The sequence below is a fragment of the Petromyzon marinus genome, chromosome 27 (assembly GCF_048934315.1).
Source record: "Petromyzon marinus isolate PM22_M1 ecotype Great Lakes invasive population chromosome 27, UKy_Petmar_22M1.pri1.0, whole genome shotgun sequence".
Taxonomy (NCBI): Eukaryota; Metazoa; Chordata; class Hyperoartia; order Petromyzontiformes; family Petromyzontidae; genus Petromyzon; species Petromyzon marinus.
This window is the reverse complement of record NC_133693.1, coordinates 8,188,125-8,204,173: the sequence shown is the minus strand read 5'-3', so window position 1 is coordinate 8,204,173 and position 16,049 is coordinate 8,188,125. Positions and strand designations below refer to the sequence as shown.

The 16,049-nt window shown below is 42.3% G+C and overlaps 1 protein-coding gene across 1 annotated transcript in view; it reads right to left on the bottom strand.

The window, feature by feature from the left end:
* Positions 1-7,356: 7,356 nt before the first annotated feature.
* FBXO9 (F-box protein 9) overlaps positions 7,357-16,049 on the bottom strand; it is a 30,000-nt gene continuing 21,307 nt past the window's right edge. Inside the window, exons 11-13 of the mRNA XM_032961568.2 lie at positions 15,701-15,797; positions 14,937-15,091; positions 7,357-14,284 (exon numbers count right to left, since the gene is read on the bottom strand). Coding sequence (XP_032817459.1) covers positions 14,176-14,284; positions 14,937-15,091; positions 15,701-15,797 — 361 coding nt within the window. The 3' untranslated portion in view covers positions 7,357-14,175. The remainder of the gene's footprint in view (positions 14,285-14,936; positions 15,092-15,700; positions 15,798-16,049) is intronic.

The following is a 16,049-nucleotide window of genomic DNA, read 5'->3' as shown; positions in this document are numbered from 1 at the left end:
TCGCAAGCCTTCGTCCCGAGCTCCTGACGTTTAAATTTCACAATTTGGCGCGACAGCGCGAACAGCACAGAGAGGGGTTGCTCAAAACTTGCAGACGAAACCGGCGCTCGAAGGAGACCGCCTTGGCGTTCCCCGACCACGCCGTCCGAGGCGCGCCCTCGCCCGGACAAGAGCCGGGCCCTCTCGCCCTCCCCCCCACTCCCCGTGGTCTTGTCGTCGTGGCCGACGGACGCGCGCCTGGGTCGTTGCCGCTGTCGAGATGTCACGCCGCGTGCCGGAGAGCGTCACACGGGACACATTCGTCCACTCGCGTGATTTGCATCCTTCGTTTCTTACGAAGGATTTACTGAGAGCAAAGAATGGGAGCGTTTCTGAATGCTGCATTTCGCTTAAAAATAAAGCTTTTATTTTAGTTTCAATGTTTTATTGTGTCATCTTCTGGACCATGTGAAAAATATTTTCTTAATTATTTACGATGCATCAATTAGTTAGTATTAGTGAATGCAATCCGATGAGACCATGACCAATCAATATTTGTACCCATGTATCTAATTACAGACCTTTATATTCTTTGGGTCTTTCGGTAAAGTCACGTAGATAGGTTCAAAGAAAATAACAAAAAACTACGTCGTTTCGATTGCAACACAAGCGCCCCCCCCCCCCCCAAAAGAATATGAATTCATGCATCTACACATTAATCCATGCATCTACACATTAATCCACGCTTATTTCCATCCACTCATCCACCCTTCTATCCATCTACCCACGTATCCACGCAATTACAAAGGCATCCATCCTTCCATACACCCATCCACCAATCCACCCACTACCCCATCCAATAATCCATCAAGCAATAGTATCCATATCTGCAGTCGCCAGTCTCTAAAGTCCTGAATAGCACTCTAAATCATAAAACCGCAGTGCCGCAATCATAGTCATTTCCCAGGGTCTCTTTCCCCCAGCAGCCACCTCATATCGCAGCCCAATTTAAGGGTACTTATCACGGAACAACGGCAATTTTCTGACAACAACCGCATGCGTCATATTTGTGTAATGCAGACCCTAATGGACCAAGTCGCATGTGCGCGTTCCTTGCCACACAGTGGCTCGCAGTGCGGCGTTGCACTTACACCGCGACACGACAAAGGCACCGTCCGTGTACACGCACGCACGCATACATACGTGCAGTGTGGTGGCCTCTTAGCGTGCCGTATAAATGCTATCAATTCCACACGGGCTCATGATTTAAAGGAAATCGCGGCGGTCTTAAAGCTCGGGTTTTGGTGGGGGGGGGGGGGGGTCTCTCTGTATAATCAGCGTCTCAGGTGGCGCTTTCATCTCTTATTGCCGCTACAATTGAGCAGCCTTTGTAGGAAACAAACTATTAAGATATTCCCGTGTTATTCTTGGTTCTTTCGGTAAAGTCACGTAGAAGGGAAACAATAAAATAATAAAAAAATATGAAACAATAAAATTCTCAAGAAAATGTTCTTGCTGTGGTTTTCACACCTGATGATGATTGCTTGTGTTGCAGTCGAGACGTCGTGAGAATTTTATTGTTTTATATTTTTATTATTTTATTGTTTCCCTTCTACGTGACTTTACCGAAAGAACCAAGAATATGAATCCCTGCAGTGACGAAAGCTTTAAATCAAAATATTCCTGTATATTTACATATATGTATACTTGCACTCTATACACAAAACTATATGGGCCGCGGGGCACGGTCAGTCTTTGTAAGCCTCTTTTTGTATGGAGTGACCTGAACTCCACAATGTGTGGCCCATCCTTTGTTAGACTGTTTACGTGTCCACCAATCTGTCAGTACCACTTGTACGAGTGATATGCACACGGGGGCTCAATTCATGTGTTGGTGAATGTTCTCTGTTGTGCAATGTTTTTGAAGAAAATCTGTCAGTCTCCAATGTATAAATGTATATATGTATGTTGAACTTCTTTTGCACCATACGTAGCCAACCATGCTAATCGGAGGTGCGGGGGAAGGACAACAAACTAAATACAAAAAGCAGTTATAAATAAATGACTTTTCAACCTCGATTTAAACGTGCATAGCTCCAGTGGCTTCTTAATATCGGAAGGGCGTTCCAGACGGCCATGGACGCGCATCTGAAAGCGCGCAATGCAGTAACCGACTTTACTTACAGCTGACGATTATCACAGCTGATTATTAAGCTGCGTGTGGCCCAGTGGGGGATCCATGGGGAAAGGGGGTGATTGCCCCCACCCCCAACCTTTTGATACCCTGCAAATTGGTGTTTTATTGATACAGTATTCACAATGCAAAATCAAATTAATGTAGGGCCCTGTTTAACAAACTTAAACATTTTATACAGCCCCGGGACACCCCACTCCCCCCCCCCCCCCATCACCTTGGGAAGTTTCTAGATCCACCTCTGGTCTGGCCCAAGATGTGTGGGCAGTAGCCGAGTAGCGAAGTGGCTTCACAATGCCTGTGTCGGCCACCGAGACAACACCAAGTGTGTTCTAGAGTCAACCCCCAAGTTTCCCACTGAGATTAAATTGCAAGTTCTCAAGTGCAGAGCTTGGTGGCGTCAGCCTGACCGGCAATGACTGTAATTCATTTTACACCTTAGTTGGACTCAGCTGTAGTTTTAGGTTAGAGGCTGAAGCACAACTCGGTTTCATGAATAAAGGGCGCATACTGGAGTTTATGCAAGACATGCCCTTGATAGGATGTCTAGTAAAAAATCCATTAATGTTAGCTTAATGATTTCCCAAATTGTTGAATTTGTATTTTATTCTAAATTCCAGTTGCTGACCACAAGCCCCTAAATCTACAAAATGCCAAGTTTCCAGCGGCAAAGACATTTTGAAGTTGAAGGTGCAAGAGATGCGAATTAATGTTTCTTGGATTAAGCAAGGTGACACGAACTGGAGAATATTTACGATTGAAGGGAGATTACAAGGTCGAGCAGTGCGAAGGGAGAAGCAGAAATAAAAGTGTTCCGATTCATCGTAGGGGTTGGACGCAGTGCGAATGAGACAACAGTTGGGTAGACTGATTACTCAGCATGGGTGGAGGAATAATTGAGTACATTTTACAGCAACAGCATTCAACGTACAAGCGATATAATATCGATGAGGCTACTGACTGGAAGTGAGCGACTGACTGGAGTGAATCAATGAGTGCTGGATCATCAATCAACATATTATATCAAGTACACTGGGTGCTTCACTCCAAATATGATGGCAGCATTCCAACTTCGGCTGAATGTGTGCATTGCCTTGAAGTAATAATTGTTCGGAGTTAAAAGGAATCACAAAACATCTCTGTTGTTCGTGTGTATCTTGCAATCACAGTTGGGATTTAATCAGTGAAATACAGAGATGAAACATACTTTACCAGACTTAGGCAATTAAATAGATTGAGCCCATGTCTCTTTCAATGAGGAGAATTGAGCCTGGCTCTTACTTGGATAGCAGACCACGTGGTGTTGTAGACTTTCGCGGGGGTGGTCAGTAGATGATAATATGGCAAAGGAGTTTTGAATTTATCTGTTAAGAGCTTTAAGTGTTAACGCCTCCTGTTGTTTTTCTCTCCAGGTATTCCAGTTTCATCCCACGTGCCAACCACTTATTAATATGTAAAGAGAAAACAAATCCAAATCCAAGATCCTACAAAAAAAAATTCTTGAGACTCATACTCTTTGGTTCTTTCGGTAAAGTCACGTAGGTATAAAATAAAATCAATCACGACGTGTCGGGCGCACACACAAACGTCCGTCATCAGGTGGGACAACCACAGCAAGAAACAATTGCTGAAGTGGGCCCGAAACGTCGTGATTTAATTTATTTAATACCTATGTGAGTTTACCGAAAGAAGGAAAGAGTCTTCAGACTCAGTGAAGCTTTCCGGGGGGATACATTGTTATTACCGTTATCTCTGCATCATCATGTCTCTATGTTGAATACATCCTTCTCTATTACAATTAGTACAATATTTTTTCCTTTACACTAAATAAAAAATAAAAGTGCCCCATAGCGGATGTAATGCACCTTTATCTGCAGTTGCTTTAACTGTGTAAGTTGGAAACTGCTATATATTTACATGCCACTATAGAGATTTAATTTAAGACATCAAATATTTTAATGCAGCCATGATTTTTTTAGCTTCCTATTAAAAGCCATTTTCAGTGGGCAGTGTTCTTTCGCTTTGTGCTTTAATGTATGGAACCCGGGATATGATGTTCAATTTTATTTTCAAAGAAAAATGGAGCGAGCCTCTGGTACTCGCGTGATTGCAGGCAGAGGACGGACCGAGCCCAAAAGCTTTCAAAAGCAATCACGGCGTTTCCATTACGGTTTGTCACTGAACACTGAAAAGACACAAGGACCCTGCACATAAAGACACATTAAAAGCATGAATGCATATAGAGGCAGGGCAGGTGGTACCAAGCCCCTATGGCCCAGAGCCCCATTTCGTAAAGATTCACATTTTAGTTTGTTGTTCGTATTGTGAAATGTTTTTCTTCTTGTAAACTTGTTACTTTCGGCATTGTTGTATCTAATGCTATAATTCATACTAATAATACACGTCTTGACGCAAATGTTAATCACAACTTTGGCTCTAACACCAATATTAACTGAAATCCTAAGAATGACCAAAGCCATACTCCTAACTCTAACCAAACCACATCCCTAAAGGCGTAACTCAATTACCACAATCCTATTTTTTTATTTAAAGCTTTCGTGACTGCAGGGATTCATATTATTGGTTCTTTCGGTAAAGTCACGTAGAAGGGAAACAATAAAATAATAAAAATATAAAACAATAAAATTCTCACGACGTTTCGACTGAAACACAAGCAATCATCATCAGGTGTGAAAACCACAGCAATACAATTTGAAGTGGGGTTTTTTTTTAACGTTAGCACTGCGATTTGGCAGTTATTCAGATGGACGAGTCCATCTATGTTCAGAAAAGAGGAGGGGGGAGACGAAAATAATGGATGCAGTCTGAAAGCCACCGTAAGCGTGAACAATCAATTAAGACCCTAAATGGTTTATAAAATCCTTCCAATGATTGCTAACCCAGAATCCATCTTCTCGGTTGAAATTGTCTCTGTGTTTGTATATGTGGATAGCCTCATGAACGAATCTTTCATAATAGCCAGATGGCTAAAAAAGAGGGATGACATTGTTATCCTCTCAGCTGACAAGGGCAATGCCACTGTCATCATGGATCAAATAGAATATAACAACAAAATTCAATAATTACTTAACGATGGTAGCTAAACAAAAATAAAAAGATCCCACCAACAGCCTCGTCATACAAACCAACAAAATCATTTCTGATTCACCCGTATTAATTGATCAAATCAAACAGTTCTCGTTGAAACCTTCTGCTGCCAGGCCACCAAGATTATACAACTTACCAAAAATACATAAAATAGATACACCCCTTCGTCCCATCGTCTCTATCCCCCACCTACAAACTGGCTCGTTTTATGTCTGAAATCCTGCGGCCTTTCACTGGAAAAACCACCTCTGCGGTACAAAATTTTACTCACCTGGTATCGACAATCACGGGTATTTCCCTGTCCCCAGACGACCTTCTTGTCAGTTTTGATGTAGTTTCCTTATTCACCAAAGTTCCTGTACCTGATACCATCGCAATCATTGAAGACTTGGTTCATCAAGGACTAAACACTGAGGTACCCCCCCACCCCCCCCTGGTGAGACACTGCTTAACCAAAAAATACTTCACTTGGAATGGAACTTTCTTCAAACAAACTGAGGGCACCCCAATGGGCTCCCCCCCTATCTCCGGTTGTAGCCAACATTTTCATGGAGAAATGAGACTGACGCCATCCAGACTGCCACTCTGCGCCCAACCTTATGGAAGAGGTACGTGGATGACACTTTTGTCATCTGGCCACATGGCCGGCCTGCTCTAGACCAATTCCTCGACCACATCAATTCCATACACCCAGCCATCAGATTTACCATGGAAGTCGAAAAAGATGGCAAGCTACCTTTTTTGGATGTCCTAAGAAAAAAGAGACCTGATGGTTTAATGAGCCACTCTGTCTACAGGAAAGCTACCCATACGGATGCTTACCTGAAACCGGATTCCCACCACCATCCATCCTAGAAGAATTCACTCATGAAGACTCTGCACCATAGAGCCCAATGCATATCCGACCAGGAACACATAGCCAGTGAACTCAAGCACGTACACCAAGCTCTTAAGGCTAATGGTTACTCCGACTACATAATCCGCAAAGCTATCACTCCAACCATGAAGAAGGACCCTCTTGAGGAGCCTTTCAAAACCATCACTTTACCCTACATTGCGGGGATCACAAAAAATATCTCCAAAATCTTGAATAAACACAAGATCCAGGTCCGATTCAACACATTACATAAAATCCGTGATCTGGTTCCGTCTGTAAAAGATGTGATTCCGGACATACAGTACACTGGCGTCTACAAACTAAGTTGCCTCTGTGGTAGAAGTTACATTGGAGAAACCAAACGTCATATCTCGGACCACATTCGTGAACACAAAACAAACCTAAAACACGGCAGATCACTGTTATAATTCAGTAGGTTCACATGGCATTGACTTCTCCAAGACAGAGGTTCTTTGCAAGCCATCTGTCTACCATGAAAGATTCGTTCATGAGGCTATCCACATATACAAACACAGAGACAATTTCAACCGAGAAGATGGATTCTGGCTTAGCAATCATTGGAAGGATTTGATAATCCATTTAGGGTCTTAATTGATTGTTCATGCTTACGGTAGCTTTCAGACTGCATCCATTATTTTCGTCTCCCCCCTCCTCTTTTCCGAACATAGATGGACTCGTCCATCTGAAGAACTGCCAAATCGCTATCCGTGGTGGTAAAGTAAAAAAACGCCACTTTTTTCAAATTTTCTTGCTGTGGTTTTCACACCTGATGATTGCTCGTGTTGCAGTCGAAACGTCGTGATAATTTTGTTTTATATTTTTATTATTTTGTTTCCCTTCTACGTGATTTTACCGAAAGAACCAAGAATACACAATCCTATTATTTACCAAAGTTATAATCCTAACAACCTAATCACATTCTCAGCCTTGAACACAAACCATGACCACAATCCGAAAACTGAACAATCCCTAGTCCAACACAAACTTAACCACCACCATACACTTAACATGAACCATAAACACAATTATAAGACTGAATACAACTCTATCACCTAACACTGGCATTCAGCACCACGATCTCAGCTTCCTTGCCTCTCTTCTTAGTTCTGATATGGATGGCATGCCGGCGGGCATTCATTTCAGGGTGAAGTCATGTTCATGAGCGACGTGCAACACGTTGTACAGCAGTCAAAATGTTTTTAATGATGAACACACTTGGTACAGCTGCCGTAAAACAAAATAAAAACTCTTCTATAACAGAGCCAAACATACAGGGCAGCAGTAGCACAAGCACACAGTACCATGTCGGGTACAGCCCATGAGCTCACATGAACATTGAACTAAAGTTGTAAGACATTAATAAAATGCAGACCCCAAAGAGGCGTTCAATTGTGGGAGAGTTTCTGACATCGAGATGTACAGTCATAGCCAGCAAGACACTATTAAATATATAATCTGATGTGCTCTTATTATGATGAACATAGCCATGCGCTGGATGAATCTCTTTCACGGGCTGCGTCCGATTCGCGCATTGTTGACGATTGTTTTTCTTGTCCCGATTTTCGTTGAAAAGGTGCCAATATCTCCATCGGCCAACGATGGGCCAAGTCGTCGGGAGTTCCGTCAATAAGTAAATACGCCCCGATACATTTAAATTAGGTGACTACATTAATGTGCGTGCAATTGACATCTGAATCAAGTGCCAAAATATTTGTGTTTGGTCATAAAATAAAGCTGTGATATTTAACTTGTTTTCTTCCCCAAGGAGCACCAATGCAAGACTATTTGTAATATAGCCAGAAACTAAATCTGGTATTGATGGACTTGTTATTTCAAAGGGTATACATCTGGGTTCAATGTGTGGTCCCCTCCTCTTTGATTTATAACATGTCAAATGTACCAGTATATCGTGTTTGTTGGGTACATTTGTTAATGTGGCTTTTTGCCGATGACCCCAGCGTAAACGACACTCGACACATTCGTCGATAACACTGGTTTAAGAGGAACAGGCCACTTTTTAGGCATTGGCTGTTCGTCACAGCACACGAACAGAGAGCCACCAGCACAACTGTCAATTCTCTTGAATGACGTCAAAGTTATCTCTAATATAAATTTAACAGAAATCTAAAATCTTTGGCAATTCTTTAGTCTGACGCACAAACTGAACTACGTTCACATGTTTGTGCACTTCCAGTCCCCCCTACAACTGAAGACCTCTTTCACATTTCGCCGCAACATAAAGCAGAACACTTAACGTATGCTAAGTAAAACACAAGTAGAAATTGTAGCGCTCGCACATAAGTTTCGTTAACGATGGCTTACATTACTCAAGGGGTAAAGACATTTGTCACACTGCATTGCAAAATCCATATTTTTTTGCCAACAAAAAAAATAAGATTTTTTTGCCAACAAAAAAAATAAGATTTTTTTGCCAACAAAAAAAATAAGATTTTTTTACATTTCTTCCTTTGATTAATCTGCAAAGTCATCTTTCAACTTCCACCCTTTGAGTTTTGAATAAAGCCATCTGAACGGTGAATTTAACAGAAATTATTTAACAATGGCGAGCTGTACGTTATATACATGCGGCTACGGCAACCGGAATTTGAAATTACAATTTTCTGTGGCGAACAAAGCCTCTCTTGGCTCAATTCACCTTCACGACTTTAATTGCCAGTGTAAACATTTGCAGTGAAAGGTAGCAGTAGAATTATGTGCCATGTAAATGATTGACCTTCTACACCAATAATCATTACTACATTCGCTTGTTCACAAAAATGTGCAACTATACACTGTGTAACAAACAAAAATTTGTTCATAATAAAGGTTTTTGGGTTAGATCGCGTTATTTATAAATGTGTCGTAACCCTCCACCACCCGACACGGCCAATCAGCAAAAAAAGTGTCACGTTGACAAAAGACAAAGTTCACTACTTTAGCCCACCGGTGTGTTGAAGAGTGAATCCACATTTACAGTTTGAGTACTACGTGTAAAAAATGTTTCTGGGTAGTAAGTGTTATTTCCTAATTGCTTATGCCTCAAAAGTACAGAAAATGGCTATTATTCCCCACAAACTTTGCTTTTGTGACCAGGTCAGTGATATTTTTAAATTTACCTATTTTCAATGAGACAACGCAGTGTGCATTTTGTGTCTTTCGTTCACATAAAGTCCTGGTCACAAAAGCAAAGTCATTGTGGGGAATAATATCCATTTTAAATAACACAATAATATTCTCACGACGTTTCGGCCACAACACAAGTGGCCTTCATCAGGTGAAGGGGACGAGACTGTCTGGAGGACAGCACTGTCCTCCAGACAGTCTCGTGGCCGAAACGTCGTGAGAATATTATTGTGTTATTTTATTTTATCAATTTATTATTTTATTCTCATTCTACGTGACTTTACCGAAAAAAACCAAAGAAGATGAATCCTTGCAGTCACGAAAGCTTTAAATCGAAATCCATTTTCAACTTTATCTGAAGCTTTCGTGACTGCAGGAATTACCTTTTGGTTCTTTCGGTAAGGTCCTGTAGAAGGAAATTTAATCAAATAATAGAGTACGACGTTTCGATTGCAACACAAGCAACCGTCATCAAAGAGTAAGAGCCATTCTCTAAACTTTTTAGGCATAAGCAATTAAAAAAATAACACTTAGTACCCAGTAACAAAAATTGTGTTACACAGTGTTGTGTCGATAATATTTGAATACCTCAGTGGGCTTTGCCTGGTCGGATGGGGATGGTTTAGTTGTATTTGTACGTGTTTGGGTGATTTGTTTACATTTCTTGTACTTTGCACTATCATAGTTTTGTATTGTTTGTTGTTATAAACGTTTTTATCCCCCCCCCCCCCCCCCCCCCACTGGACATCTGTGAAAGAGCTTTATAGCTCATCGGATTCCTGCAGAATATTCTGATTCTGAATGGAAAGCCCATGATCAGATTTCATGAATTCATATAGACTTGCGATCAGGAACTGAAGTTTACAGACCATCCATTGATTGGTCTGAATTCTCTTGCAAAACTCCGCTCATCAATTTGCTCACGTTTAGTGCTGAACCGCTCACACTGGCAATTAACTATCACCGGCTGCATTTTGAATTTGCCTTTTCAGAGTATTTGGTGTAAATGTCAATCCGGCTTGCCGCAGGTAGCAATTAAGTGCTTTGTTGTTGTGTTTTAAATTAATCTTAAATCTACAGCATTACATTCACAAACGTCAAAAACCGTACCGACTGGCCATGCCAAGAGATCGAGTCGAGCAGACGTTGCTGGCTGGAACCCGGAGGAGACCATGACTAGAAGTGAATCGCTAAATTGGTCTCCTAGCGGGAAGGCCACAATGTTCAGAGATGTTCAAAGCCAGGGATCAACAACTCCAAAAAACTCCAAAGGAGACACAAAGGATCTCGCCACCTCTCGTTACCGCTGTTCTACAACAAATGCAGCACGTTACAGGCAGTGGCACTTCTCTGCTCAAAGGTGGCAACCAGGCTTGTAACAAGTCAAAAACCAGAACACACCCCCGGAGATTCGATAATCACATTTGGAGGTCACGATCCGATTCCAGAATCGTTCTTTTTTCGTCTCATTTTTAACGTCGTGTTTGTATTGTTTATACAGTGAGGGAAAAAAAGTATATGAGCCCCTGCTGATATTGTACGTTTGCCCACTGACAAAGAAATGATCAGTCTATAATTTTAATGGTAGGTTTATTTGAACAGTGAGAGACAGAATAACAAAATCCAGAAAAACCCATGTCAAAAATGTTAAAAATTGATTTGCATTTTAATGAGAGAAATAAGTATTTGACCCCCTCTCAATCAGAAAGATTTCTGGCTCCCAGGTGTCTTTTATACAGGTAACGAGCTGAGATTAGGAGCACACTCTTAAAGGGAATGCTCCTAATCTCAGCTTGTTACCTGTATAAAAGACACCTGTCCACAGAAGCAATCAATCAATCAGATTCCAAACTCTCCACCATGACCAAGACCAAAGAGCTCTCCAAGGATGTCAGAGACAAGATTGTAGACCTACACAAGGCTGGAATGGGCTACAAGACCATTGGCAAGCAGCTTGGTGAGAAGGTGACACCAGTTGGTGCGATTATTCGCAAATGGAAGAAACACAAAAGAATTGTCAATCTCCCTCGGCCTGGGGCTCCATGCAAGATCTCACCTCGTGGAGTTGCAATGATCATGAGAACGGTGAGGAATCAGCCCAGAACTACACGGGAGGACCTTGTCAATGATCTCAAGGCAGCTGGGATCATAGTCACCAAGAAAACAATTGGTAGCACACTACGCCGTGAAGGACTGAAATCCTGCAGTGCCCGCAAGGTCCCCCTGCTCAAGAAAGCACATATACATGCCCGTCTGAAGTTTGCCAATGAACATCTGAATGATTCAGAGGACAACTGGGTGAAAGTGTTGTGGTCAGATGAGACCAAAATGGAGCTCTTTGGCATCAACTCAACTCGCCGTGTTTGGAGGAGGAGGAATGCTGCCTATGACCCCAAGAACACCATCCCCATCAAAGGCAAGGGACGACGGACGGGGCCATGTACCGTCAAATCTTGGGTGAGAACCTCCTTCCCTCAGCCAGGGCATTGAAAATGGGTCGTAGATTGGTATTCCTGCATGACAATGACCCAAAACACACGACCAAGGCAACAAAGGAAGAAGAAGCACATTAAGGTCCTGGAGTGGCCTAGCCAGTCTCCAGACCTTAATCCCATAGAAAATCTGTGGAGGGAGCTGAAGGTTCGAGTTGCCAAACGTCAGCCTCGAAACCTTAATGACTTGGAGAAGATCTGCAAAGAGGAGTGGGACAAAATCCCTCCTGAGATGTGTGCAAACCTGGTGGCCAACTACAAGAAACTTCTGACCTCTGTGATTGCCAACAAGGGTTTTGCCACCAAGTACTAAGTCATGTTTTGCAGAGGGGTCAAATACTTATTTCCCTGATTAAAATGCAAATCAATTTATAACATTTTTGATGCGTTTTTCTGGATTTTTTTGTTGTTATTCTGTCTCTCACTGTTCAAATAAACCTACCATTAAAATTATAAACTGATCATTTCTTTGTCAGTGGGCAAACGTACAAAATCAGCAGGGGATCAAATACTTTTTTCCCCTCACTGTATACATTTTTTCTAGTTTCATACACTTCCAAGCTTTCATTTGCATATAATTTGCTTAAGTTGTAAATAATCGATTCTCACATGCATGATTCACTGCATGTGTAGCAAGACGAAAAATCATTACGAATGGATGCGTCGATGTATTGTTACTTGTCTAATGATGAAACCTGTTTTCATCCGAAACTAATCTGCCTTCTGTTGAGCAATAACTTCACCAGCGCCCCCTAAAACAATGGTCTCGCTCACTAAACAATGTATGAGTGTGGAAAGATGTTCACAAGCTTTCATTTTTAGATTTTTTTTTTAAATGTAATATTCGCTTTGGATATGCTGTTCACTATTACTTTAATTTATGTGTGCCCTCTATGGTTTCTGTCATATAATTGGGCCGGTGGGAAGCTTGCAATTATGCACTTGTTGCGTAAAGAGAGTTCTCAGAATCATGGCTCAACAAAACATTCTACGCAGCATGACAACGGAAAAAATGAGTCTTTTGATTTCACCGCAGATAGCGCAAATATAATCAAGGTGCTTCACCTGCAGCCGCACTGCATTCCCCTTTAAGCCTAACTTGACATTAACCTTTACAAGGGATCAAACAAGCAACCGGGCTACTGGCCAATCACTGTTTGCCTGCCCTGAACGAAGTTTGCGATTGGTTGGTAGATTCCTGGCGGGTGGCGATTATGAGAAAAATCAGATATCGGGGTTAAACGCAAGTGCGATTCAACTGAATTGACAAAGCAAAAGTATTCTGTGGCAGCTGTATAGGTCAAGATGTGCAATTCAAACACATGGGAGTCGACTACATAGGTGGGCAGTGTTGGTTGACTCCAGGTCAGTGCATTCCATGTTGGGAGTAACACAACAGCCTCACGGCGATTGAAAGCTACACGATTGTAGGTGCCAATCCAGTGAAATCCATGGCAGGTTTGGACAGCAATCTCACACGGGTCAATAATCTTTTGCTGGGCAAGGGCCACGCAAGCAAAGCAGAAGGGGAAGGGTCGGAGTAAGAGGTCGGTCTAGATGAGTCAACTTGTCTGGACTGAATGTTACCTTTACACCAGGCAGATAGATTTATAAATTATGAAAAATAATAATAGGTTTTACCCTTTCTGGTAATAAAAACAGGTGTTAAGATATTCAAACGCCAAACAGATACTTTTTTTTATACTGGCAAAAAGGTCCCATCGACAGGTACTTGATACTCTTGTAGAATGTGATAGATATTTTGGAGAGGCAATTTTACCACCAAAGCAACCCACTCAGACCTTCTCTCACAAGGTCTCAGGATGTTACGTTCAGATTACATTTCCTTTTGAGTCATATATAATTTTAACAATCACAATCAAGGGAGCTTTCAAAGTTTTAAATTTTCTACTCAATATTTAACCTTTTTGTTTGCAGTAATTCCTTTCGGGTCTTTTGAACACCCAATAATATTTTCCTAAATGTACTCTGTATATTTCACAGCAATCATTTAAAATTGCTAAAGAATTTGTACAAACGTGTGGTAAGACTCAATGAAAATGGGGTAAGTTCTTTCACAGCCCTCCCATGCTTAACAAACTATACAAATAAATCAGGTTATAATAATGATATACTTATCCAGAAAAGACCAAGACTCAAGACATTTGGGATAAGACAAGTATGAACACTTAACCTCAAAACTAATTTTTTAAAGAACATGTGAAGACGCTATGTCTCCATAACATCTACGCAGTGGTGACGTGACAGATCTGTTGCCGCCCTGGTTTGTAAACCACGACCTCTTAATTCAAGACACGTGACCCTATACCACTCCCCTCCTGCAGGCTGGGTATACACTCTTGAGGGGGTGGGGCGTTCTCTTAAAGGGGCCCCTCCGAGAAGGCTGTGAAGCTTTTGACCCGGGAGAAGAAGAACGAGGCGTATTTCTTGTCTATGTCAAAGTTGGACACCACCGTCTCACCAGTTGCCCTGGAAGCAAAGAGAGAAGTCAGGTAAGAGCAAGGGGAGACATTTTTCTCTCTAGGTGCAGTGGAGGATACAAGGGGGAGCGATGCGAGTGATCGACCCCCCCCCCCCCCACCCTCTTTTAAGACTCAGGAAATTTGTATTTTATGGATAATTACAAGAGAAATGCATTGAATGTTTTTTTATGAATGTTAAACCCTATTTTAAAAGCTTGATATTTAAGGACTGCCTTGTGAAGTTTCTATATTTGCCCGGGTGTAGGTGTTCCACCTTGTTTTGGAGAATGGCCCTGGAAAATGTCACACAAATAACTTAAATATGGGTCTATATACACAGTAAGGTGAAATTTTAGTTTTTTTTGCATTTCAACCAAACCGAAATTATTTAATCTTTAACAGTTGGAATAAGACACGTGAAATGACAAACCAAACATCAAGTGATTTAAGGCATGCACACATCCCAGACACCACAAGCGGTCACAAACACCCATCACCACACACACCAACACCACACCATCCAGCGCACGACCCCAACACCTCACCGCAACAATCCACAACTCGACACCGCAACACAGCTCATCGTCCCCCGTACCTCCCTGCGCGCAATCCCCTCCCCCCATGCCTCTAGGCGCGCCCCGATGCCCACGTGCACCCACCGGCAGGTGACTTGGCATGAATGGTGCAGCCACAACAGCTTGTTGAATCGCTGCCGCCCCCCGCACACCAACTGCAGGTCCACGTGGAAGCGCTGCTCCGACTCGGGCGGTGCCACACGGCGGTAGCGGCGGTAGCGCTGGAAATCCCCGCCCCTCTGCACGAGATCAAGCGCGCGTGTGCATGCGTAAGGCACAGCCGCCACGTTAATGAACTCACGACAGAGATCACTCCCCACCACATCAGCGCACCACCCCCCACCCCACCCCGTCCACTAAAGAACTCATAGCACAGAGACCTCCATTAGTTGCGTTCACCACAACGACACTCAGTGATTAATACTTTTTTTATATATATAAAAGCTATTTTATCATTTGTGTGAATAGGCTTTAAGGGATTGGTGTAATTTTAACAAATTGTTTTTAAATGGCCTTTTATGCACCTAAAATTGGTTCACGTGTTTGAAAGGTATTTAGTTAAATGTTCTTGAGGCTTGGCCGTTTTGCGATTGGCTCACAATCAGAAGGTTCCAAGTTGAAATTCTGGTTGATGATTGATTCAGCATATCATCCCTCCAGGGTTGATAAAATTACTACCACTCTGCGAAAAAGTCAGCATAGACTCACCCCTGCTATAGGAATGTGAAATTTCCACCACTGGCTCAATGCTCTAAACAAGGGGATGATAGCACTGGCTCAACGATCTATTAAGAGGTCACTTTGCTTTGGTTTCAGTCACAATGCCGTGCTGGGCAAGAGGCCCTCACCTCTTTGTCGGGCCTCTTGGTGAGGATGGAGAGGACACGCGTGTCCCCGTTAGTGTCCTGTGTCATACGGAAGTGGCCGTACAACACAGCGTCAATGCTGCGGTGTGACAGGTTGTTAGGGACAGATAAACGGGAGAACGTTTTAGAATACATATCTCAACGCAGACGTTCAACAAAAGAAGACAAAATTATGAAAAACCATTAAATGGTTATAAATACAACAAAAGCCACAAGTTGGGACATATGAGTTGGGCCACTTTCAGACAATGTTAGAGAGACACTTAAAATGAGTAGAGAACTTTAAACAAGGCGGCAAGGGCAAGTCGGTTTTGGATGCATCTCCTACACT